General features: G+C 44.2%; 2 protein-coding genes across 2 annotated transcripts; both read left to right on the top strand.

Annotated features, from left to right (window-relative positions):
• The first annotated feature begins 557 nt into the window (after positions 1-557).
• Positions 558-5460, top strand: LOC118398189 (proteasome subunit beta type-9). The gene is made up of 6 exons (XM_035793280.2): positions 558-881; positions 1106-1173; positions 1293-1424; positions 1626-1755; positions 4744-4885; positions 5035-5460. The coding sequence occupies exons 1-6, from the start codon at positions 828-830 to the stop codon at positions 5160-5162; spliced, it is 654 nt and encodes a 217-aa protein (XP_035649173.1). The 5' UTR covers positions 558-827; the 3' UTR covers positions 5163-5460.
• Positions 5461-5611: 151 nt separating this feature from the next.
• On the top strand, positions 5612-12042 carry LOC118398186 (antigen peptide transporter 2-like). Its single transcript, XM_035793276.2, has 11 exons — positions 5612-8062; positions 8172-8286; positions 8483-8613; positions 8857-9062; positions 9452-9649; positions 9776-9904; positions 10163-10351; positions 10494-10667; positions 10894-11053; positions 11143-11279; positions 11448-12042. Exons 1-11 carry the CDS (start codon positions 7534-7536, stop codon positions 11652-11654), a joined length of 2175 nt encoding a protein of 724 aa, XP_035649169.1. The 5' UTR covers positions 5612-7533; the 3' UTR covers positions 11655-12042.
• The last annotated feature ends 15297 nt before the right edge of the window (positions 12043-27339 follow it).

Raw genomic sequence — 27339 nt, 5'->3', positions numbered from 1 at the left:
TTACAATAACAGGGGAGGTTGGCACTTTCTCACTCATCATTATTCACGATTCATCCGTAATCATGGTCATGTCCACATGAATGTAGAATGTTTAAAAACATTAAATTATTATGTACAATGAAAGTGACTTCCCAAATGGCACAATACAATATTTCTCATTCATTTCTATTGGGCACAAAATATTCTGAAACACAATCTGAAACAAACAGAAAATGCATCCAACACATTTAGAGTCACATGCTTGATGTAGCCATTGCGTGCTATACATATGAGCCCAAATACTTCACTTTTTAATAGTTTAATACACATATGAGTGAATTTGTCCCAATACTTCTGCTCCCCTAAAATGGGGGACTATGTACAAAAAGTGCTGTAATTTCTATACGGTTCATCCGCTACGGATGAAAACACCCTCAAGTGAAAGCTGACAGTCTACACTTTAACCTCGTAGTCATTGTATCATTTCAAATCCAAATTGTTGGAGTACAGAGCCAAACCAAAAACTAAAACGTTTATTGAGAAATGATATCAGCCTCTCACCTGCCGGTCTGTGACTGACAATGTAACTTTCATTTTCAGTTTATGCCAAAAAATGGTGGACGAGACAGAAATTAATGACGGTTTCTTGCTCAAATATATTTAAGAGTTGATACTTAATACAACAGTACAGTTGAATAGTAATCATTCGTGTAAGTCCTAAATGAGGCGTCGTTTGGTGTTTTCTTTTTCTTTTCATTTCATTTCGCGTTGAATCATTAGGCTTCTCACACACCGTGCGCACTGCACAGGTATCAGCGCGACCAGCCACAAAACTAAAGTGCTTCAATATGTTAGATGAATCATCAGAGCCAGGGTGGCTATCCGAAGAAGTCAAAACTGGGGTGAGTATCATTTAATGACATGTTTGGACCAGGAATTGATGTTAGCCTAGAGAAGTGTTCTCGCTGTAAAATCTTGGGGTGTGCATTCTGTTTTTGTTTATTTTTATTAACGTATAAACACCGTCTATTGGTTCATGTCAAAGTGAACGTAACTATGTTGAGTCATTCAATTGAGTCATTTAATTATGCACTTAATCAAAATTGTGTCTGCGCTTTGCTTTCAGACCACCATCATTGCTATTGAGTTTGATGGAGGTGTGGTGCTGGGCTCTGACTCTCGAGTGTCTGCTGGGTAAGTCGCTGTTCCAAGTCTTAGAGAGACAATCATTTACTTATGAACATTAAAAAAGTCCTCCCTCAAACCTCAGTTTTCCCTCCACCCATCCTCCCTCTTCCCTCCTTCCCTCATAGGGAGACTGTGGTGAACCGGGTGATGAACAAGCTCTCTCTCCTCCATGACAAGATCTACTGCGCCCTGTCAGGCTCGGCTGCAGACGCCCAGACCATTGCTGAGATGGTCAACTACCAGCTGGATGTGCACAGGTATTACCCACTGCATGGCTATGTATTGTGGTTGGCAAAGCTCTAGTGCTATGTGTAACACATTTGGTTGAGTTAAATGTACGGAAAAGGTTTTCTAGACTGACACTGTGCATTTTCACGTGTTCTCATGGGGAGTTGCTTATATAGTCGCATTTAAAGAATTCTGCTATTGAGCTGTGACTTGTGACCTCTTGAACTCAGCATTGAGGTTGGAGAGGATCCTCAAGTTCGTTCAGCTGCCACTCTGGTGAAAAACATCTCGTACAAGTACAAAGAAGAGCTGTCAGCACATCTCATTGTTGCCGGGTGGGACAAGAGAGGAGGGGGACAGGTTAGTCATTACATTGGTACTTTGTATTTATTGGGGATCCAGCAGCTACTCTTTCTGGGGTCCAAACACATTCAGGCACTTACATCACACATAAAACAAAACATAAAACAGTACATCATATAACATTATTACACCACTACATATCTACAATACAAAATGTAAAGTATTACAGTGTACATGTGTGTAGAGTGCGTGAGTTAGCGTCTGTGTGCGTGTGCCTGTACCTGTGTGTGTCTCTTCACACTCCCCGCTGTTCCATAAAGTGTATTATTATTTTTTAATATTTTTTTTATCTGATTCTACTGCTTGCATCAGTTACCTGATGTGGAATAGAGTTCCATGTACTCAATACTCTATGTAGTACTGTCCGCCTCCCATAGACTTGGGGATTGTGAAGAGACCTCTGGTGGCATGTCTTACATTTACATTACATTTAAGTCATTTAGCAGACGCTCTTATCCAGAGCGACTTACAAATTGGTGCATTCACCTTATGACATCCAGTGGAACAGCCACTTTACAATAGTGCATCTAAATCTTTTAAGGGGGGGTGAGAAGGATTACTTTATCCTATCCTAGGTATTCCTTAAAGAGGTGGGGTTTCAGGTGTCTCCGGAAGGTGGTGATTGACTCCGCTGTCCTGACGTCGTGGGGGAGTTTGTTCCACCATTGGGGGGCCAGAGCAGCGAACAGTTTTGACTGGGCTGAGCGGGAACTGTACTTCCTCAGTGGTAGGGAGGCGAGCAGGCCAGAGGTGGATGAACGCAGTGCCCTTGTTTGGGTGTAGGGCCTGATCAGAGCCTGGAGGTACTGAGGTGCCGTTCCCCTCACAGCTCCGTAGGCAAGCACCATGGTCTTTTAGCGGATGCGAGCTTCAACTGGAAGCCAGTGGAGAGAGCGGAGGAGCAGGGTGACGTGAGAGAACTATCTCCCATAGTTGTGAGGTATGTACCTTGTCTTGTGAGGTATGCATGGGTGTCTGAGCTGTGTGCTAGTAGTTTAAACAGACAGCTCGGCGCATTCAGCTTGTCAACACTCCTTACAAAAACAAGTAGTGATGAAGTCAATCTCTCTTCCACTTTGAGCCATGGGAGATTGACATGCATATTATTAATGTCAGCTCCCCGTGTACTTTTAAGGGCCAGCCGTGCTGCCCTGTTCTGAGCCAATTGTAATTTTCCTTTGTCCCTCTTTTTGGCACCTGACCACACTACTGAACAATAATCCAGGTGCGACAAAACTAAGGTCTGTAGGACCTGCCTTGTTGATAATGTTGTTAAAAAGCGCTTTATTATGGACAGACTTCTCCCCATCTTAGCTACTGTTGTATCAGTACATTTTGACCATTACAGTTTACTCTAAGCAGTTTAGTCACCTCAACTTGCTCAATTTTCTCATTATTATTATTTTTACACCCCCTTTTTCTCCCCAATTTTGTGGTATCCAATTGCTGGTAGTTACTGTCTTGTCTCATCGCTACAACTCCCTCATGGACTTGGGAGAGTCATGTGTCCTCCGAAACACAACCCAACCAAGCCGCACTGCTTCTTAACACAGCTCGCATCCAACCTGGAAGCCAGCCGCACCAATGTGTCAGGGGAAACACTGTACACCTAGCGACCTGGTCAGTGTGCACTGCACCCGGCCCGCCACAGGAGTCGCTAGTGCATGATGAGACAAGGATATCCCCGCCGGCCAAGCCCTCCCAAACGACGCTGGGCCAATTGTGCACTGCCCCATGGGCCTCCTGGTCGCGACCGGCTGCGATGGAGCCTGGGCTCGAACCCAGAGTCTCTGGTGGCACAGCCCTAGACCACTGCGCCACCCGGGAGGCCCCAATTTCCACATTATTCATTATAAGATTTAGTTGAGATTTTGTCCCAAAATGATTTGTCCCAAATTCAATGCTGTATGTTTTTGAAATATTTAGAACGGACTTATTCGTTGCCACCCATTCTGAAACTAACTTCAGCTCTTTGTTAAGTGTTGCGGTCATTTCAGTCACTGTAGTAGCTGATGTGTATAGTGTTGAGTCATCCGCATACATAGACACACTTGCTTTACTCAAAGACAGAGGCATGTCGTTAGTAAAGTTTTTTTTTTAAGTATGGGGCCTAAACAGCTGGATTACGTTGGAGAAGCTTCCATTAAAGAACACCCTCTGTGGTGGCAGGTAGCCTAGTGGTTAAAGCTTTGGACTAGGAACCAGACGGTTGCAAGATCAAATCCCTGAGCTGACAATGTAAAAATATGTTGTTCTGCCCCTGAACAAGGCAGTTAACCCACTGTTCCTAGGCTGTTATTGAAAATAAGAATTTGTTCTTAACTGACTTGCCTAGTTAAGTAAAATATATATTTTTAAAGACAGGTAACTCTTTATCCACAATATAGCAGGGGGTGTAAAGCCATAACGCATACGTTTATCCAGCAGCAAACTATGATCGATAATGTCAAAAGCTGCACTGAAGTCTCGCAAAACAGCTCCCACAATCTTTTTATCATACATTTCTGTTCTGCCAATCATCAGTCATTTGTGTAAGTGTTGCGCTTGTTGAATGTCCTTCCCTATGAGTGTGCTGAAAGTCTGTTGCCAATTTGTTTGCTGTAAAATAGCATTGTATCTGGTCAAATACAATTAGTTCCAAAAGTTGACTCAGGGTTCGTAACAGGCTGATTAAATAGAAATGCCACATCTATAAACACTAGTCCAATCTTTATTAATTGATTTTTGTGTCCCTTTCAGGAAATGTTCTTGCATCTGGAACAGTTTAACTAATCCCTGAAGCTTAGAAGAGGTCATTTTAAATATACATTTTTTGTTAAATAGTTTTGAGTGTTTGCTCAACAAAATGTACCATGAGTACAATTACAGAATCAAACTCAGCTGCCTCAAACTCACAGTTGTTCACTAGTCTGCATAATATTGAACTTTTTCAGAGTTTGCTAGGTTGCTGTGCTCAAGCATTCCCCTCTCATTGACCCCTCCCAGGTGTATGTGACCCTGAATGGGCTGTTGTCCAGACAACCCTTTGCGGTCGGCGGCTCCGGAAGCTCCTACGTCTATGGGTTTGTTGATGCAGAGTACCGGAAGGCCATGAGCAAAGAGGACTGCCAACAGTTTGTTGTCAACAGTGAGTGACCAAAAGTGTACTTTTAAAATAAAATAAATGTGTTGATGTACAGGTATGACCTAAACAGCATGAATTAGAAGCTGTTAAGATGTGTCATTTGTCAATAATATGCTCTCACTCGCTCTCTTTCTTCACCTCTCCTCTCTCAGCACTTTCATTGGCTATGAGTCGAGATGGTTCCAGCGGAGGTGTGGCCTACCTTGTCACTATTGATGAAAAAGGTGCAGAGGAGAAATGCATCCTGGGCAACGAGTTGCCCACATTTTATGATCAGTGAAAACTGGCTTGTGGAAACAGTAACACTGAAGTTGTCGTAGTTATGAAACAGTGAGTGGACATATGGCCACCTTACGAACAAACAGTTATATTAAATCTACACAGGATATAGAATGTTTGGATAGGGGTATGAATTATGCTGGCACAATGTCAAATATTCTCACTACACATGCCATTTTCAAAATTATTCATAATTGTTATGCCCTCTGTTGAAGACACTGATTTTATTTTGGGTAGCCAGGGACCTGAAGCTGGACTGTATTTTTGGGTGATTCACAAGTAAATTCAACTTTCCCATGGATATTTCTCAGCATGTTTTTTTCAACCCCAAAACAACTATTCAAGAAGTATTCTGCCACCATCAAAAGTAATGATAATTTTAGTTATTATGATTATGTCTACCATATATAATGACGCGTTCAAAGCAACTGGGAACTCTGATATTTCTGACTTCCGACTTCAGTATGTTCAAAACAACTGGGAACTTGGAAATAAACTTGCTCCGACTGGGAAAAATCGTTTTGAATGTTCATCCAACTCGGAATTCCAACTCAGGAACTCTGGCCTCTTTCTAGAGCTCCGAACTTTCTGACCTGAAGATCACTGACGTCATGATTTCACCTCGTATTTTTCCGAGTTCCCAGTTGCACTGGTGAGGCCATGGGAATATTCGTATCAAATTGTATTAATTTTAGGTGATTAGTCATCAGTTCATAAGTGGATATGAAGCCTGGCTTAAAATAATTATCCTAACCTGCTGCGTAAATTCTCCTGCTACGAAAAGTCAAATCTGACGTTAATTTGACAAAAGCTGGATTCCTTCAAACCATGACCGGTTCTTCGGCTGTCCCCATAGGAGAAACCTTTGTGGTTCCAGGTATAACTATTTTGGGTTCCATGTAGAACCTTCTGTGGAAAGGGATGTACATGAAACCCAAAAGGCTTCTTCAAAAGGTTCTCCTCTGGGGAGAGCTGAAGAGCCCTTTTAGATTCTAGATAGCACTTTTTTTCTAAGAGTGTAGGGTAAACCTGTTACCATAGAGTACCACAGTATGAGTCATAATACCCATAAAACCTAGTGGTCAAACAGTGAAATTGTTCCAATTGCTTTCCCACCATTCATATTTCCCATAGGGTATTTTAGAAACACTTAAAATAAGGACTGTGTTTCATTTTAGGCTTACCCTGGCGGGACGTTTTTTAAATTTTTGTAACTGTGTAAATCTCTCTAGGACAAGGGGACTTTTATCAATATACTGTATTTGCATGTATTTACCACTGTATTTGCGTGTATTTAACAAAGGTAAGAATATTTGGATTATCTATCTAATGTTAGTTAAAATGTAGTAATGAATAAATTGGCTACATTTCTTTCAATGGACAATTCTGTAAACTGTCTTGTGCAAGTTTTAAATTGACATAATACCTGTTAGCAAAGGTGTCAGATAGAGATGATGTGCAGGAGCTTGCACGGATTTGTAGTTTTGCATTATGTCTACTTTAATGCTGATTAGCATGTTCAAATATGAGAGTAAATAGAGCCGAATATATCGATAAAAGTCACCTTGTCCGAGACAGATTTACATGGTTATCAAAATGTAACCCCAGGGTAAGCATACAGGAAACACTGCCCTGGCCTCATAGACAACTTTTTAACTACTTACTACTTTTTTTGCTAACCCTAACCATTTTAGCTAACCCTTTAACCTAACTTAACCCCTAGCCCAACTAACATTAGCCAGCTAGCTAACGTTAGCCACCTAGCTAGAATTAGTAACATATTGTAATGAAACAGGCAGGGAGCAGGTCTCGAACCCTCGACCTTCTAGCCCGAGGTTCGGCGCACTGTAGACTGCGCAGCAAAAGCATTCTCGTGCGGCAGTGTCGATTTCCGCGCTTATAAACCCAGGGTCGTTACACTATCATACGTTAAGTAAATTCGTAACACATAGTACGAAATGGGTGATGGAAATCCACAAATGAATATATACCATTTGACTGTTGTGGATTTATGTACAGAATAATATGAAATGCTAAGAGACCAGATTGAATAAATGAATGGTGGAAAAACGATGCTAGGTTTTATGGGTATTATGACACCTCCACTGTGGGGATCTATTAACCACTATGCTAAGTGTGCAAGCATTATTGTCTGGTATTTATTATGGCGCAGAATAAACGCTAAATGGAAAGGTGCTTGATATTTTGGAGAATAATGTCGCCTGAGTTGAAGGCATATGTGAAATTGAAACTAAAACGCAGACTGAAAACAGCTGAAAGAATCCATTCCGTGGAAAGATCTCCGCGAATTCGCGTGTTTGACATCGCTCACCTTTTAATTAATAGGTTAAAAACAATTATAGACGACAAAAATGATGCTTAGAACGTGCGTGTTCGCTATGGCTGTAGGTCTATGCATTGACATAACCACATTTTGCGCCACGGGTTTTGGCGCATCTATTTCCAAAACTGGACCAATACGTTTAGACGTTTTCGGAAATCTGGTGCGTCTATGGGTTGTGGCGGGGATTCGATTAGTTATACTATTTGGTGTATCGCTACTCACACTGGGATCGATTAAACCCGTATTGAAGCGCTGGTTAGCAGTGCACTGTTTCCTTGCCCCGGTCTACGAGACCGGGCAACTGATGCTGCATGGCAGTTCACCGGAGAGCACGCATGGATCGTTGGGGGGTCCAAGTTTGTGGCTATTGTGTACCGCGGCAGCAGCTGCAGCAGCCCTGTTTTGGGAGAAAACCTTCCCTGACAGCAACGAAGAAAGTAACGGGAAAGAGAAGACACAGAAGGCACGAGTGCTGTTCATGAGAGTCCTCTACTTCTACAGACCTGACACCCTCCTGTTGGTTGGAGCGTTTATATTCCTGTCACTGGCTGTCCTCTGTAAGTATTTTATCGTTTTAACAAAAATTACTGAGTATTATATGATGATGATCATTATGATGATGATGGCGAGTATGATGAGGATGATGACGGCGATGTGCGTTTTCAGGTGAAATGTTCATCCCATTCTATACAGGAAAAGTGATTGACATCTTGGCTTCCCAGTACAAGTGGAATGACTTTCTCACAGCTATCATCCTCATGGGGCTCTACTCTTTGGGAAGGTGAGCAGATACACCAGAGAGCTTCCTATCTGTTTTTCACCACTACAGCCTCCATCAGTTTCGCACATTACATATTGTAGTTTGTGTAATGTATGTATGTAACAGTTATTGAATACACTGATTTCACCGCTGCAAGTGAACATCAACATCAGCTTGATTATTTCAACACTGCTACAGTTTATGGTGTCTGTTTCAGCTCTTTCAGTGCCGGCTGTCGAGGAGGCCTCTTCATGTGTGCCATCAACAGCTTCACCTCTCGAATGAAAGTAGAGCTGTTTGGGGCCCTGGTGATGCAGGAGATCAGCTTCTTTGAGACCATCAAGACAGGTAGAGACACGTTTATTGATTACCCCAAACAAGAACTAATGATCAGTATGCGATCTGTTGTCTTGTTGGAATGTGTGGCATCCTTGTTTGTTCATGAAATGACTGTAACTGGAATGCACTTCCTATTGAACTTCCTCTGTCTTCCGATGTGTGGCTGAATATCTGTTGAACACCCCATCAGTTAGTTCTTCTATTCTCCTTGGTTATTCGATGTAGTTTACTTTCACCTCTGAACTCTCGTAGGTGACATCACGTCCAGGCTGTCCACAGACACCACTAAGATGGCCCGGGCGGTGGCCCTGAATGTCAACGTCCTACTGAGGACCCTCACTAAGATTGTGGGTATGCTGTTGCTCATGATGAGCCTGTCCTGGAAGCTCACTCTGCTCATGCTGATGGAGACGCCCGTCACCGGCCTGCTGCAAGGCGTCTATGACAACTATTACCTGGTATAGTACAATATATCTAGAACCTAAAAGGGTTCTTGGGCTGTGCCCATAGGAGAACCCTTTGAAGAACCCTTTTTGGTTCCAGGTAGAACCGGTTCAACATAGGGTTCTACATGGAACCAAAAAGGGTTATCCTATGGGGACAGCTGTGGAACCCTTTTGGAACCCTTTTTTCTAAGAGTGTACTGTTTGTGTCCAGATCAGAAGGTCCTGAACTAATCTATTGGTCCCTGCGAACCCTGAAATAAATCCCTAAAATGATCTAATGCAGAAGGCCCTGACATGTTTGGTGTGAAAATACAGTACATGAGATGGTGACTGCTAAATGTACTGTGTAACCTTGTAAAATAAAGTCTAGTAAATGTTATTGTGTATTGACTGTTCCTCAGAGGCTCACTAAGGAGGTGCAGGACTCCATGGCCAGGGCGAACGAGGCAGCGGGGGAAACAGTAGCAGGAATCCGGACCGTGCGAAGCTTTAACACAGAGCGGAATGAGGCTGGTCATTATGACCACAGGTTGATGGACACCCACAATCTCAAGACCAGGCGGGACACCGTCAGGGCAGTGTACGTGCTCCTGAGAAGAGTGAGTATGCAGGGATCACTCCCTGTCCCCTTAGGCTCAGAAGAGTTGAATGCTTCTGATGTGATCTTTATGTGATCTTCAGTGTATGTCCTTATGTGTGTGTGTGCGTGTGTGTGTGTGTTAAAGCTAACAGCGCTGGTAATGCAGGTGGCCATGCTGTACTATGGCAGACTGTTTATCCAGCGAGGTCAGATGAGCACTGGGAACCTGGTCTCTTTCATCCTCTACCAGTCTAACCTGGGAACCAACATCAGGGTAGGCAACTACCAGTGTGACTGTTTGAGCAAGGCGAGGCACAGGATCACTAATCAAATCTATTAACTAACCAATAGTAATATTGTCATTACATAGTACATAGTAATGGGAACGTTTGATTGAAGAGGCAAGTAATACTAATGTTAGGGAATGAAAAAATAAACATGTTTAATGTCTGAGATACTGTTGAAAATTTTGTCTAACTATTGTTTATTGATTTACGATTATACATCTGTATAATACATCTGCCCTCTCCAGACTTTGATTTACATCTTTGGCGACATGCTGAACTCGGTGGGGGCGGCTGGTAAGGTGTTTGAGTATCTGGACAGAGAGCCCCAGGTCAGCACCAAGGGGACCCTCCAACCAGAGACCTTAACTGGACACGTCCACTTCCACAACCTCTCCTTCTCCTACCCCACCCGCCAGGAGCGCAAAGTACTGCAGGTAAAGCTCACCTGGGAGAAGGGTGGCAAAATTCTGGAAACTTGAGAAAACCCTAACTGGCAGTTTTGCCATCACCACATTTTTTGACTTCACATGTACCCATTGCTAAGGTAGTGTGTCATTGGCTCTCTGCTTGTCTTAGGGCTTCTCTCTGGAGCTGAGGCCGGGTCAGCTGACTGCTTTGGTGGGGCCGTCAGGAGGGGGGAAGAGCACCTGTGTTAGTCTGCTGGAGAGGTTCTATCAGCCTCAGCAGGGAGAGATCCTATTGGATGGACAACCACTGCACAGCTACCAACACCACTACCTACACAGGAAGGTAGTATAGAAAGCTACCAGCACCACCACCAGCACACCTGCAAAGCAGTCATAAGACTATACCTACACAGATATTGACACATTTACATCTCTAGAGAAAGCATAGCAGTCAAGATAACCAACTTTACCATGCCTGTATGGCTACCAACATCATATACATTTTCGCTTGAGGAGAAACATAGCATTGGTTTTGATTGGCTGATTGGTGATGGGTTTTGCCCTACCAGGTGGCCATGGTGGGCCAGGAACCTGTTCTGTTCTCTGGGTCCATCAAGGACAACATTGCCTACGGCCTGGCAGATTGCTCTTTGGAGAGGGTGCAGGAAGCTGCTCGCAGAGCCAACGCCCACAGCTTCATCAGCCAACTGGAGAAGGGTTATGACACAGGTACACTGGCAAATAGGAATATTATATATATTACTAGTGGATGACCACAAGGAGAGACTTGATAAATGTACTGTTTGTCCATCTATTAGATGTAGGAGAGCGGGGTGGTCAGATGTCCGGTGGTGAGAAGCAGCGTATTGCCATCGCCAGAGCTCTGATCAGAGAGCCACAGGTCCTCATCCTGGACGAGGTCACCAGTGCACTGGACACTGAGAGCGAACACATGGTATGGCAACCCTCCACACATAAACTAGAATGCTTTAGCCTTCCATCATTCATACGCTCAATACGGTTAGTGCTAGCGGTTTCACGTTCGTAGCTATAGCTAGCATTGACATTCTCAATAGGGTTAGCACTAGCTAGCGGTTTCACACAGATGTTCCCTCTGTCTCAGGTCCAGGAGGCCCTGGCTAGCTGCCCCTCCCAGACCCTGCTGGTGATCGCTCACAGGCTGAAGACCATCGAGAGGGCAGATCAGATCATTCTGATTGACCAAGGAACCGTCCTGGAGCAGGGCACTCACCAGGAGTTGATGGACAGGAAGGGGGGCTACTACAAACTAAGAGAGAGACTCTTCACAGAAGACGACACGTCACATTGACCAAAGAAATCCTCCTGTTTGAACTGTAAATATTGATGTCATTTTCTCACTTTCACTCTGACCAATACTCACAACCTCCCAATATACTGTAAATTACATGCGCATCAAAAATGTATTTAAATATTGAATATAGTTAGGTATATATTTTTACTTCATAGGAGATGGACACTTCTGTTGGTGACATTTTATTATGTTATATGGCTCTAGGAGTGGTTTTTATTTTTATTTGATTGTATTCTTACTATTCTTCTATTTCTTAATGTTCGATGAAGAAATAGAAGGGCATTGAGTGACCCACATTATAAAACCATTTATGATGTTCTGGAGCAAAGGTCTCTTATGTTGTCTAACCAAGGGAATAAATGATCTATTAAACATTTTAACTTCTCGCTAAACAACCTCTAATTTAATCTGAGGCTTGTTTTACATTTCCTGTACACTTCCACACCTATTGTTGTGAATGCTTTTGTCGTATAGTTTAGTCATTTTGTAGTATGTATCAGTGACAGACTTATTATCTACAGCCATTTTGTGGCAAAGTGTAGCCTAAGCATTGGCTTAGAGATAAAATGTTTTCCCAGTATTTTTTATTGTGCATGAGTTTTTATGTACCTTTTGGTCCACATGAGTGTATACATGAGCACATTTTGTTGTGTTACGGGATGAATGGTATTTTACCACACAGAGCACAAAGTCCCTGGAGGCCAGTCCCTTGTTCATTACCGATGTTTATGGTAGTTTGCCTGGCTGCACCACAACAAGATGTCAGCAATTCACCATCGCAGAACAATAACACATATATACACAGACCTCAGGTCAGATAATGGCAAACATTTGATCACCAGATATGCAACTAGTACACATCACCATGAAATGGCAGCAGTCAATTGTCATACGAATCTTCACGTTTTGTGCACCTGCAGCACTAAATGTTTTACATTGAAGTTCTTTAGCAGACACTCTTATCCAGATAGACTTACAGTAGTGAGTGCATAATTTTTTTTTGTACTGGTTCCCCATGGGAATCAAACCCACAACCTTAGCTTTGCAAGCACCATGTCTTACCAACTGAGCCCCACAGGACCCCTGGTGCAGACGTTCATCATCGAGTCATCCGAATCGTCAAATTAATCAAAGTATTGATAAGAATAGGTTTTTTTGTGTGTTTTTTTGTGTGTTTAGGGGCTGCTGCAATTTGAGCACAGGACATTTGTGAGACAACAGTCATGTGGCAACATTCATCAACTCAATTATTTTCTTACTAGAAGAAGTTTGCATTATCAGTGAGACATATACAGTATCCTCTCCTCTCCCGGTCCCTTTAGGTTTGTGACTTATCAACAACAATTCACCTACCCACCCTACAGATACCAACAAGGAGGGAGGGGAAGCACAAAGGGGAAATACCAGCGGCCATCTCATCTCAAGACCTGGAATCACAAAATGGCCGACAATAACTTGAGCTGTATCTGACATGGGTGAAGCGAAAATTGTGTAACCAATCCGTGCCAAATCAGTTGACTTAAGTGGATAAGAGACTGCTAAACAACTTACATTTAAAATTGTAGTGCTGCAGGTGCACAAAAAGACTGGTATGACAATCGACTTTTGCCATTACACAGGGATGTGTACTAGTCGCAGATCTGGTGATAAAATGGTTGCAATTGCAACCACACCACATTGGAAAGACCCTTCTGCCTTTGCTTTCACTTTCAATTTAGTACAATTCACCAAGCAAAACCAAGCCAAGCCGTGGATCTTGTGACTGTTATTGAGGCTTTGATACGCTAAGCTGCTGTTTTATTTAACCTTTACTTATTAACTAGGCAAGTCAGTTAAGAACAAATTCTTATTTACAATGACAGCCTAGGAACAGTGGGTTAACTGCCTTGTTCAGGGGCAGAACGACAGATAATAATAAGTGTAATAAGTACTCTACATGACCAAAAGTAAGTGGACACCTGATTGTCGAGCATCTCATTCCAAAATCATGGACATTAATATGGAGTTGGTCCCCCTTTAGCTGCTATAACATACTCCACTCTTCTGGGAAGGCTTTCCACTAGATGTTGGAACATTGCTGCAAGGACTTGCTTCCTTTCTGTCAGGATTTGGCCAGGGTTGTTCCGGTTTTTGGTCACTAGATGCCCCCATTGTGCCTTTTGACCTTTTGTTTTCCCTTGATCCCCATTATTATTTGCACCTGTGCCTCGTTTCCCCTGATTGTATGTAAACCCTTTGTTTTCCTCAGTCCTTTGCTCTGTGTTTGTATGTTAGCACCCAGCCCTAGTACTCTGTGAACTCTTGTTGATCCCGGTGGTCTCTTTTGTGGAATTCTGTTTTTTGTTCTTGTTTGTTTTTGAGTATTTTTTGAGGCTTTTTGTGCTATACCTTCCACCTTGTGGATGGACCTTTTTGTCTTGGAGGATTACCTTTGTTCTTGTGGAATTCCTTTTGAGGTTGTGGAGTTACATGTTTTCCTGAACTTCACTTTTTACTTCATTAAATACACCGTCTCAAGTACTGCTGTGTCTGCCTCATCTTCTGGGTTCTGCCAACTATTCGTGGCTCAGTTGGTTAAGTGACTGTTTCTCACTCCGGAGACCCAGGTTCGTAACCGGGTCCTGACACTTTCAGCCACAAGAGCTACCGTGACGAGATACTGAGGCCCATTGTCGTGCCATTCATCTGCAGTCATCACCTCATGCTGCAAGGATCTGTACACAATTCCTGGAAACTGAAAATGTCACAGATCTTCCATGGTCTACATACTCACCAGACATATCACCCGTTGAGCTTGTTTGGGATGCTCTGTATCGACAGTGTATTCCATTTCATGCCAATATTTAGCAACTTTACATAGTCATTGAAGAGGAGTGGAACATTTACATTTAAGTCATTTAGCAGACGCTCTTATCCAGAGCGACTTACAAATCGATGCAAACACCTATGACAACCAGTGGAACAGCCACTTGCATCTAACTCTTGTTGGGGGGGTGAGAAGGATTACTTACCCTTACTTACCCTATCCTAGGTATTCCTTGAAGAGGTGGGGTTTCAGGTGTCTCCGGAAGGTGGTGATTGACTCCGCTGTCCTGGCGTCGTGAGGGAGTTTGTTCCACCATTGGGGGCCAGAGCAGCGAACAGTTTTGACTGGGCTGAGCGGGAACTGTACTTCCTCAGTGGTAGGGAGGCGAGCAGGCCAGAGGTGGATGAACGCAGTGCCCTTGTTTGGGTGTAGGGCCTGATCAGGGCCTGGAGGTACTGAGGTGCCGTTCCCCTCACAGCTCCGTAGGCGAGCACCATGGTCTTGTAGCGGATGCGAGCTTCAACTGGAAGCCAGTGGAGAGAGCGGAGGAGCGGGGTGACGTGAGAGAACTTGGGAAGGTTGAACACCAGACGGGCTGCGGCGTTCTGGATGAGTTGTAGGGGTTTAATGGCACAGGCAGGGAGCCCAGCCAACAGCGAGTTGCAGTAGTCAAGACGGGAGATGACAAGTGCCTGGATTAGGACCTGCGCCGCGTCCTGTGTGAGGCAGGGTCGTACTCTGCGGATGTTGTAGAGCATGAACCTACAGGAACGGGACACCGCCTTGATGTTAGTTGAGAACGTCAGGGTGTTGTCCAGGATCACGCCAAGGTTCTTAGCGCTCTGGGAGGAGGACACAATGGAGTTGTCAACCGTGATGGCGAGATCATGGAACGGGCAGTCCTTCCCGGGAGGAAGAGGAGCTCTGTCTTGCTGAGGTTCAGCTTGAGGTGGTGATCCGTCATCCACACTGATATGTCTGCCAGACATGCAGAGATGCGATTCGCCACCTGGTCATCAGAAGGGGGAAAGGAGAAGATTAATTGTGTGTCGTCTGCATAGCAATGATAGGAGAGACCATGTGAGGTTATGACAGAGCCAAGTGACTTGGTGTATAGCGAGAATAAGAGAGGGCCTAGAACAGAGCCCTGGGGACACCAGTGGTGAGAGCGCGTGGTGAGGAGACAGATTCTCGCCACGCCACCTGGTAGGAGCGACCTGTCAGGTAGGACGCAATCCAAGCGTGGGCCGCGCCGGAGATGCCCAACTCGGAGAGGGTGGAGAGGAGGATCTGATGGTTCACAGTATCGAAGGCAGCCGATAGGTCTAGAAGGATGAGAGCAGAGGAGAGAGAGTTAGCTTTAGCAGTGCGGAGCGCCTCCGTGATACAGAGAAGAGCAGTCTCAGTTGAATGACTAGTCTTGAAACCTGACTGATTTGGATCAAGAAGGTCATTCTGAGAGAGATAGCGGTAGAGCTGGCCAAGGACGGCACGCTCAAGAGTTTTGGAGAGAAAAGAGAGAAGGGATACTGGTCTGTAGTTGTTGACATCGGAGGGATCGAGTGTAGGTTTTTTCAGAAGGGGTGCAACTCTCGCTCTCTTGAAGACGGGAGGGACGTAGCCAGCGGTCAGGGATGAGTTGATGAGCGAGGTGAGGTAAGGGAGAAGGTCTCCGGAAATGGTCTGGAGAAGAGAGGAGGGGATAGGGTCAAGCGGGCAGGTTGTTGGGCGGCCGGCCGGCCGACGCGATTTCATCTGGAGAGAGAGGGGAGAAAGAGGTCAGAGCATAGGGTAGGGCAGTGTGAGCAGAACCAGCGGTGTCGTTTGACTTAGCAAACGAGGATCGGATGTCGTCGACCTTCTTTTCAAAATGGTTGACGAAGTCATCTGCAGAGAGGGAGGAGGGGGGATTCAGGAGGGAGGAGAAGGTGGCAAAGAGCTTCCTAGGGTTAGAGGCAGATGCTTGGAATTTAGAATGGTAGAAAGTGGCTTTAGCAGCAGAGACAGAGGAGGAAAATGTAGAGAGGAGGGAGTGAAAGGATGCCAGGTCCGCAGGGAGGCGAGTTTTCCTCCATTTCCGCTCGGCTGCCCGGAGCCCTGTTCTGTGAGCTCGCAATGAGTCGTCGAGCCACGGAGCGGGAGGGGAGGACCGAGCCGGCCTGGAGGATAGGGGACATAGAGAGTCAAAGGATGCAGTAAGGGAGGAGAGGAGGGTTGAGGAGGCAGAATCAGGAGATAGGTTGGAGAAAGTTTGAGCAGAGGGAAGAGATGATAGGATGGAAGAGGAGAGAGTAGCGGGGGAGAGAGAGCGAAGGTTGGGACGGCGCGATACCATCCGAGTAGGGGCAGTGTGGGAAGTGTTGGATGAGAGCGAGAGGGAAAAGGATACAAGGTAGTGGTCGGAGACTTGGAGGGGAGTTGCAATGAGGTTAGTGGAAGAACAGCATCTAGTAAAGATGAGGTCAAGCGTATTGCCTGCCTTGTGAGTAGGGGGAAGGTGAGAGGGTGAGGTCAAAAGAGGAGAGGAGTGGAAAGAAGGAGGCAGAGAGGAATGAGTCAAAGGTAGACGTGGGGAGGTTAAAGTCGCCCAGAACTGTGAGAGGTGAGCCGTCCTCAGGAAAGGAGCTTATCAAGGCATCAAGCTCATTGATGAACTCTCCGAGGGAACCTGGAGGGCGATAAATGATAAGGATGTTAAGCTTGAAAGGGCTGGTAACTGTGACAGCATGGAATTCAAAGGAGGCAATAGACAGATGGGTAAGGGGAGAAAGAGAGAAAGACCACTTGGGAGAGATGAGGATCCCGGTGCCACCACCCCGCTGACCAGAAGCTCTCGGGGTGTGCGAGAACACGTGGGCGGACGAGGAGAGAGCAGTAGGAGTAGCAGTGTTATCTGTGGTGATCCATGTTTCCGTCAGTGCCAAGAAGTCAAGGGACTGGAGGGAGGCATAGGCTGAGATGAACTCTGCCTTGTTGGCCGCAGATCGGCAGTTCCAGAGGCTACCGGAGACCTGGAACTCCACGTGGGTCGTACGCGCTGGGACCACCAGATTAGGGTGGTCGCGGCCACGCGGTGTGGAGCGTTTGTATGGTCTGTGCAGAGAGGAGAGAACAGGGATAGACAGACACATAGTTGACAGGCTACAGAAAAGGCTACGCTAATGCAAGGAAATTGGAATGACAAGTGGACTACACGTCTCGAATGTTCAGAAAGTTAAGCTTACGTAGCAAGAATCTTATTGACTAAAATGATTAAAAAGATACAGTACTGCTAAAGTAGGCTAGCTGGCAGTAGCTGCGTTGTTGGCACTACACTAATCAAGTCGTTCCGTTGAGTGTAATAATTTCTACAGTGCTGCTATTCGGGGCTAGCTGGTTAGCTAGCAGTGTTGTTAACGTTACGTTGAGTTAAAAGAACGACAATAGCTGGCTAGCTAGCCTAGGAAATCGGTCTAGACTACACAATTATCTTTGAGACAAAGACGGCTATGTAGCTAGCTATGTAGCTAGCTACGATCAAACAAATCAAACCGTTGTACTGTAATGAAACCTTCCACAGGCCACAATCAACAGCCTGATCAACTCTACGCAAAGGAGATGTGTCACGCTGCATGAGGAAAATGGTGGTCACACCAAATACTGACTGGACTGGCTTTCTGATCCAGCCCCTAACTTTTCTTTTAAGGTATCTGTGACCAACAGATGCATATCTGTAAATCCATAGATTAGGGTCGAATGAATTTATTTAAATTGACAGATTTTCTTATATGAACTGTAAAAGATGATGGCGCCGGAGGGATGGCTGCCGCTTTATTGGCTCTTAACCAACCGTGCAATTTTGTTTGTTTTTTCGCATTGTTTGCAACTTATTTTGTAATGTTGCTGCTACCGTCTCTTATGACCGAAAACAGCTTCTTGACATCAGAACAGTGATCACTCACCTCAAATTGGACTAATAATTTTTCTTTAATGAGTCGGACGGGAAGGATATAGTCCAAACACCCATACAGGCCCTCATCTCCAGCTTTCGCTGGAGAAAGAAACGGATATTTTGCGGAAAGAGATCGGGGTGCATTGTGTGGATCAGGCGACGAGTGGCTAATCTGCCTTTGCCTTCCGTACTGCTAGCTAGCGTTCAAGAGGGTGATGCGTACGGCCCAGTACATCACCGGGGCCAAGCTTCCTGCCATCCAGGACCTCTATACCAGGCGTTGACAGAGGAAGGCCCTAAAAATTGTCAAAGACTCCAACCACCCTAGTCATAGACTGTTCTCTCTACTACTGCACGGCAAGCAGTACCGGTGCACCAAGTCTAGGTCCAAGAGGCTTCTAAACAGCTTCTACCCCCAAGCCATAAGACTCCTGAACATCTGATCAAATGGTTACCCAGACCAATACTCACAACCTCCCAATATACGGTAAATGACATGTACATCATGACATTGACATGTATAAAGCCACACTGATGTAAATATTGAATATAGTTAGAGATCATTTTCTCAATATAAATGGAAACTTCTTTTGGTGCCATTTTGTTTTGGTGTAGGAGTTGTTTTGATTGTATTGCATTGCTCTATTCTTTTCTACCCTTTCTTTTGTATAAAAAAAAGGAAATGTTTGATTAAAAGAGAAGGGCAGTGAGTGGCCCACGCTATCTATTGTTCTTAGGTGACCCCAGTTGACTGTAAAACCATTTATGGAGCAATGGTATATTAAGTTGCCTATCGAAGAGAAGAAGTTAGTTGAGTATCAGTAAGATAGCCTTAGCATTGACCTACACTAGAGATCAACTTTGTTGCCTGTATTTTTGTTGTGCTTGAGATTTTGTCTGTGTATAGTGTGGCTTTTGGGTGTCAACATGAGTGTGTAGATGAGCACATTTTGATTGTAGGACGCAATGAATGTTTCTTATTTCTACCACACAGAGCACAACATCTTGGAAAGTCCCTGAAGGCCCATCCCCTTGCTCTTTGCCAATGTTTTCGGCAGCTTGCCTGTCTGCACCACGACCAAAGCCACAACAACATGTCAGTACTCCACTTCCCACTACCGGAGGGTAATAACACATAGACCTTAGGCGATACTGGCAACCATTTTGTAACCAGATCTGCGACATGTACACATCACCGTGAAATGGCGGCAGTCGAGTCTCTATACCAATATTGAGCGTTTCCTTTTAAGAATCCTTAACACTGATGTGCATGTGTCTTGCAGAGGTGTTTTGAAGTGTTGACTTGGTCAGTGTCTTGTGTGAGTCTCTGCTCACCTTTACTTTTCGTGCATCTGCAGCACTGGTGCAGGGAGACATTCATCATCAAGTCGTCCATATCATCAACTTAATCAATCAAAGTATTTGAGAAGAAGTGCCTGAGTGTGTTTATTTTTGGGCTGCTGCGGTTTGAGCCACAGGACATTCAGGAGTTAACTGTAAAGTATCAACATTCATCAACACAAGTATTGTCTCACTGGCAGAAGTTTGCATTGCCATTTAGACATAGACACTATCCTCTCCTCTCCCGTCCCTTTAGGTTGGTGACTTATCGACAACAATCCACCTACCCACTGCCCATGGATACCAACAAGGAGGGAGGGAGAGCACAAGCGGCCATCTCATCACAACACCTTCTGGTATCACAAAATGGCTGACAAAAACTTGATCTGTATCTGACATGGGGGAAGTGGCAGTTGTGTAACCACTCCATGCCGAATCAGTTGGCTTGTAATCACCACTTTGGCAAGTTCCTTCGGCCTTTGCTTTCACTTTCCCTTCAGTGCACTTCACCAAACCAAACCAAGCCCTGGGTCATGTGACTGCTATTGAGGCTTTGACACACCATATCGCTGTTCAACAAGGACACCTTCTCTGGTTGTAATAAACAGTAGGCTGCGTTAGATTACGTTACACGGACTTGCTCTGGTGTAGATATTTGATAACAGTCTTAACAAATGAAGCACAACATAGCCTCATCATCAGAAAGCGTAACCTTAGGTAAACCCATGTTGAATGGTGAGTCACAAATGCGACCTGACACAGAAGATGATATCAAACGTTCTGATGGTGGTAAACAAACAGCAGAGGTGAACAGTAAGGTGAAACCAGTTTGTGGGCACAGAGGTGGAGGCACACACCAAACCAAACTAGGCAGATGATCTCTTCCTGTCTGGCCAGAGTTCATGTTTATTTTTTATTTGATTTATTTCACCTTTATTTAACCAGGTAGGCTAGTTGAGAATAAGTTCTCATTTGCAACTGCGACCTGGCCAAGATAAAGCGTAGCAATTCGACACATACAACAACACAGAGTTACACATGGAATAAACAAAACAGAGTCAATAATACAGTAGAACAAAATAAAACAAAAAGCCTGTGTACAGTGAGTGCAAATGAGGTAAGTTAAGGAAATAAATAGGCCATGGTGGCGAAGTAATTACAATATAGCAATTAAACACTGGAATGGTAGATCGGCAGAAGATGAATGTGCAGGTAGAGATACTGGGGTGCAAAGGAGCAAAATAAATAAATACCAGTATGGGGATGAGGTAGGTAGATAGATGGGCTGTTTACAGATAGGCTATGTACAGGTGCAGTGATCTGTAAACTGCTCTGACAGCTGGTGCTTAAAGCTAGTGAGGGAGATGTGAGTCTCCAGCTTCAGAGATTTTTGTAATTCGTTCCAGTCATGGGCAGCAGAGAACTGGAAGGAAAGATGACCAAAGGAGGAATTGGCTTTGGGGGTGACCAGTGAGATATACCTGCTGGAGCGCGTGCTACGAGTGGGTGCTGCTATGGTGACCAGTGAGCTGAGATAAGGCGGTGCTTTACCTAGCAGAGACTTGTAGATAACCTGTAGCCAGTAGGTTTGGCGACGAGTATGAAGCGGGGGCCAACCAACGAGAGCGTACAGGTTGCAATGGACACATCACTGCACATCACTGCACTCAAATACCTGGGGCTTTGGTGACAAAACGGATGGCACTGTGATAGACTGCATCCAGTTTGTTGAGCAGAGTGTTGGAGGCTATTTTATAGATGACATCACCGAGGATCGGTAGGATGGTCAGTTTTACGAGGGTATGTTTGGCAGCATGAGTGAAGGATGCTTTGTTGCGATATAGGAAGCCGATTCTAGATTTAATTTTGGATTGGAGATGCTTAATGTGATTCTGGAAGCAGAGTTTACAGTCTAACCAGACACCCAGGTATTTGTAGTTGTCCACGTATTCTAAGTCAGAGCCGTCCAGAGTAGTGATGCTGGACGGGCGAGCAGGTGCGGGCAGTGATCGATTGAAAAGCATGCATTTAGTTTTATTTGCGTTTAAGAGCAGTTGGAGGCCACGGAAGGAGAGTTGTATGGCAATCTAAGAATGACACTTACGGTTGCCCTGTGTTAAAGCTGCTTTAAACTAGATTGTCTAGACTGGACCATTACTGAATTTGTTGTACATGCAGCAGCCGCATTTGCCAAATCCACTTCAGTAACAAAGATGACTGAAAATGGTTTCCGACGTATTATATCACCACGATATCACATGATATGGTGGACCCAGCGGTTTCCAGCTACAGTATTTTGATTGTCCTGATTTCTGACTAAGACAGAGTGGTATCATGCATGATTGGGGATTTGATAGCAGCCTTTTCCACCTCCTGAGAGGACGGAACTTAGCATTACATGCTTGAGGGGTGTGAACCCCCTAGATTTCCCTGAGGACAGCACGTGCTTATTGGCCCTAATTGGTTCATCATCTTACAAGATGACATGCAGTTTCCTGTCTCATTACAAGAAAGAAATGTGAATGTGGTCTGCTGGAAAGTCCCTATGAGTGTGTTGAATGAAGGATTACAGTGGTTAGGGAGTTGCGCCCCACAGAGGTATCTCAGCACACTGCCCCACCACGTGATTTCAATGAATTGAAACTCTCGATCTGGAATTAGGTCACTAATGTGGACAAGAAGGGGAGGGAACTGGCACAATAACAAAATTGAGGACATTCTTAAGGGATAGTCAACTGCTGTTTTGGCTAATAAATGATGGTGTCTGCTACATGCAAGAATTGTTCTGCTTCAGAGGATTTCTTAGTTGACGGTTTCCTTACTTCCTGGCTCATCAGAACCTGATCCTTCCTTTCTCCCGTAGTAACTGATGATGTAATAGCAGCCCAATCATAATCGTAATCGCTCCTATTTCACCCCAGTTTCCACACTAACCCTGATTCAGATGACCATCCTACCCATGCTAGATTAGGGAGACATATTGTATAGATCCACATCACATAGACACATCACTGCACTCTATACTCCTCTGTAAACTGGTCATCTCTGTATACCTGTCACAAGACCCACTGGTTGATGCTTATTTATAAAACCCTCTTAGGCTTCACTCCCCCCTATCTGAGATATGTCATCCTCCACATACAGCACCCATTCTGCCAGTCACATTCTGTTAAGGGTCCCAAAAGCACAGTTTTATCTCAATCTCTTCACTTAATCATGGACACTCTTACTGACACTTCTGCATTTTGGTAGGCCATCATTCTAAATAAGAATTTGTTCTTAACTGGCTTTCCTAGTTAAATAAAGGTAAAATAAACATATTATTACAACCCCAAACAACTGCCAAGAGTTATGAGACACAACCAGATGGTCTTTGCTGACATCTAGTGGATAAAATTGGATGTAGGCATACAACCACATTATTGGCAACATTCAGCTACTTTTTTTGTGACACTAGAATATGATGTCATAGGAAACACATTTTACTTTTTGAAATTGTTATAATGTGGCTATACTTAAACATATGGAAATGTCAAGGGCTTTGTAGCCTGTGAGGAACTTACAGGAAGCCACAGGTGGTAAGAGAAAGATGGTGTAATTGCAGATGGGAAATTACAGTCACCATTAGTAACATTTATTGAATGACCATACAAAGTTGAAAACATTACAACAGTCTAACTCTAACACAACTAAACAAAAAATGTGACAGTGTGTGTGTGTGTGTGTTAATAATAATACATTTTATTTTAAGTGCTTTTCAAGACACACAAAGTCACTTAACACCCAAAGTCTCAGACAACTTTATTGCTCCAGTCAAATCACGTCAAACTGTATTACATCAATATCAGTCTTTCAGTTCACACAGACGCTTCAGTTTCATAGTGCTTGGATCCATATCTTCTCCTCACTGAGAGAGGGAGGGAGGGAGTCAGAGAAAGAGAAGGAGAGGAAGACCCCCCCCCCCCACACACACACACACACACACACACACACAAAAATACAAAGAACATTACATTTTAAATCTAAAGAAGACATAAAATGACGTCATCAGTTACACCCCCTCTCCCAGCCTTACAATGGCGTAGTATTCGGTCCTGGAGATAGTTTCACTCCCCTCATAAACTACATTCCAACCTGCCTAAAGGATATACTTCTCTCTACTAATGGAATCCAACCAAAACATTCTTATCTGTTTGAAAAACTATCTTATCCCTCCTTAAAACTTTCCCAGGAGACACAGACACAATTCATTTCTGCTTACATTTTCAGTAACAGTACAATTAAGAACCCATACTTTTCAAATCATAACATAATAGTATTAGCATGAATGGTTCTAATCATTAATGTATACATAATTGATCATCTAAACTATATTTTCCTCTATCACATTCTAAGACAGATCCCTCAGTATCAGGAGAATGCATACCAACTCTGACATAATTATACAACAACATATTATTCGCTATACAGTACATATTGTGAATTAACACCAGTGACCTCACAGGGTCAGAGGTGAAGAACTGGTTTGGAATGCTGCTAAGATTGGAGGAGAGGAGGAGTAGACTTTCACCTAGGGGTTGGTATCTTAGAGCTGATGTGTAACTGATGGACTGTGGTTTGGTGTGTGTGTGTGTGCGTGTGTGTGTGTGTGTGTGTGTGTGTGTGTGTGTGTGTGTGTGTGTGTGTACCTTGATCTCCTCCACAGAAGCCATGTTGTTGGACAGTGCACATTCCCTCAGCATAGTGATGGGGTCACTCTTACTGTGCACTTCCTGGATCGATCTCCTTAGGGGTATGCTACACTCTGTCCGCATAAGAGAACCGTTTTTGGTTCCAGGTTAAAACTATTTTTGGATCCAGCTAGAACTCTTTTGGGTTCCATGTAGAACCCACTGTGTAAAGGGTTCTACCTGGAACCAAATAGGGTTCTTCAAAGGGTTATCCTATGGGGACAGTCAAAGAACCCTTTTAGGTTCTAGATAGCTACAGGAAGTTACATCACACATAGGAAGAGGGGTTTGACCTGTTTAGCAGGGTTCAGCTCCAGCCCTTGGCCGATGAGAGATTGGGATGCATCCCAAACAAACACTGCCCTACACTGAGGGGGTCTATGCAGGCTAACATAGGGAGTGAGGCAACACTAGGAGGTGGGTAAGACTAAAACAGAACAGAGTAAGGGAGGAGAGAGAACGAGGAGAGGAGGTGTGGGGAGGAGTGAGGGGGCAGAGAGAGACCGGTGGTCAGGTGACAGTTACATGGTCAGGTGTCAAAGGTCAGAGATCACATCTCACCTAACCCCAGTGGTAGAAAAAGTACCCAATTGTTATACTTGAGTAAAAGTAAAGATACCTTAATAGAAAATGACTCAAGTAAAAGTGAAAGTCACCCAGTAAAATACTACTTGAATAAAAGTCTAAAAGTATTTGGTTTTAAATATACTTAAGTGTCAAAAGTAAATGTAGTTGCTCAAATATACTTAAGTATCAAAAACAAAAATCATAAATAATTTCAAATTCCTTATATTAAGCAAACCAGACGGCACCATTCTCTGGAGTCGAGTCATGCACCCCCGAAACATGACCCGCCAAACTAGGCTTCTTAACACCCGCCTGCTTAACCCGGAAGCCAGCCGCACCAATGTGTTAGAGTGCGATGAGCCAAGTAGAACCCCTCCGGCCAAACCCTCCCCTAACTCGGACAGCGCTAGGCCAATTGTGCGCCGCCCTATGGGACTCCCGATCACGTCCAGTTGTGATACAGCCCGGGAACGAACCAGGATTTGTAGTGACGCGCTGCAGTGCATTAGACCGCTGCGCCACTCGGGAGCCACTCTTGTTTTTTTTGTTATTTACGAAAAGCCAGGGTCACACTCCAACACTCAGATATCATTTACAAACGAAGCATGTGTGTTTAGTGAGTCGGCCAGATCAGAGACAGTAGGGATGACTAGGGATTTTCTCTTGATAAGTGCATGAATTTGACCATTCTCCTGTCCTGCTAAGCATTCAAAATGTAACGAGCACTTTTGGGTGTCAGGGAAAATGCATGGAGTAAAAACGTTAACGTTACCTGAGCTAGGGGTTAGGGATAAGGTTATAGGTTAAGTTTAGGAGTTAAGTTTAAAGGGTTAAGGTTAGATTTAGGGGAAGGGTTAGCTAACGTGCTAAGTACAGTGCATTCAGAAAGTATTCAAACCCCTTGACTTTTTACACATTTTGTTACGTTACAGCCGTATTCTAAAATGGATTAATTCGTTTTTTCCCCCAATCAATCTACACACCATACCCCATGATGACAAAGCAAAAACAGATTTTTAGAAATGTTTGCAAATGTATTTAAAACAAAAATGGAAATATCACATTTACATTTACCCTTTACTCAGTACTTTGTTGAGTCACCTTTTGCAGCGATTTACAGCCTCAAGTCTTCTTCGGTATGATGATACAAGCTTGGCACACCTGTATTTGAGGAGTTTCTCCCATTATTCTTGTCAGATCCTCTCAAGCTCCGCCAGTTTGCATGGGTAGCATCACTGCACAGCGATTTTCAGGTCTCTCCAGAGATGTTCGATCGGGTTCAAGTCCGGGCTCTGACTAGGCCACTCAAGGACATTCAGAGACTTGTCCCGAAGCCACTCCTGCGTTGTATTGGCTGTGTGCTTAGGGTCGTTGTCCTGTTGGAAGGTGAACCTTCACCCCAGTCTGAGGTCCTGAGCGCTCTGGAGCAGGTTTTCATCAAGGATCTCTCTGTACTTTGCTTTGTTTAATCTTTCCCTTGATCCTGACTAGTCTGCCACTCTACCATAAAGGCCTGATTGGTGGAGTGCTGCAGAGATGGTAGTCCTTCTGGAAGGATCTTGATAAGGGAATGTATATGTTTTAGGTAATGACTAAAGAATTTCACCCTGAAAAGTAATTATTATATTATGTAACATGTATTATAAATAATTAGAGTGATAAACTTAAGTCCAAGAAGGTTTGGCTGAGACTAGTAAGGGAGAGAAATATGTGTGTGTGACTAAGATTATACAGAGGACAATTCAACTATTCATGACCTAACCTGGTTAGAACTCTAAGAAATTTACGACAGGAAAGGGAGTCCTGTCAAGGTCCCTCTAATCTCGGGAGGATAGAACTACCAGCTTGGTAGTGATAGACGAGGAATACGGACTGTGGGGAAAGATACATCCCACCTACTGTTTGTGTGTCTGTATGTGCGTGTAAGGAGGTGGGGGAAATGGGAGTTATAAAATGTAATGTCTTTGATTCTTGACTTTAGAACGTTCTCTGAATAAACTGTATGGAACTTTTGCATAAACTGAGTCTTTGCCTAATTATTATGAAACCACAGGTTTTATAAACCTCAGGGATTGGTCAAAGCTTAAATAATTGTTAGTTATCATCATCGGGATTGAAAATTCTCCTGACAGTTCTCCCATCTTCACAGAGGAACTTCGGAGCTCTGTCAGAGTGACCATCGGGTTCTTGGTCACATCCCTGACCAAGGCCCTTCTTTCCCGATTGCTCAGTTTGGCAGGGCAGCCAGCTCTAGGAAGAGTCTTGGTGGTTCCAAACTTCTTCCATTTAAGTGGAATGCGGAATGAT

This window comes from Oncorhynchus keta, chromosome 19 (genome assembly GCF_023373465.1).
Source record: "Oncorhynchus keta strain PuntledgeMale-10-30-2019 chromosome 19, Oket_V2, whole genome shotgun sequence".
Classification (NCBI taxonomy): Eukaryota; Metazoa; Chordata; class Actinopteri; order Salmoniformes; family Salmonidae; genus Oncorhynchus; species Oncorhynchus keta.
The sequence above is the reverse complement of the archived record's forward strand: the minus strand, read 5'-3'. Positions and strand labels throughout refer to the sequence as shown.

Coding starts and splice junctions, on each gene's coding strand:
- LOC118398189 (XM_035793280.2), top strand. CDS start 828: ATGTTAGATGAATCATCAGAGCCAGGGTGGCTATCCGAAGAAGTCAAA. Junction 882..1,105: donor CCGAAGAAGTCAAAACTGGG/GTGAGTATCATT, acceptor CTTTGCTTTCAG/ACCACCATCATTGCTATTGA. Junction 1,174..1,292: donor GACTCTCGAGTGTCTGCTGG/GTAAGTCGCTGT, acceptor CTTCCCTCATAG/GGAGACTGTGGTGAACCGGG.
- LOC118398186 (XM_035793276.2), top strand. CDS start 7,534: ATGATGCTTAGAACGTGCGTGTTCGCTATGGCTGTAGGTCTATGCATT. Junction 8,063..8,171: donor CCTGTCACTGGCTGTCCTCT/GTAAGTATTTTA, acceptor GTGCGTTTTCAG/GTGAAATGTTCATCCCATTC. Junction 8,287..8,482: donor GGGCTCTACTCTTTGGGAAG/GTGAGCAGATAC, acceptor TGTCTGTTTCAG/CTCTTTCAGTGCCGGCTGTC.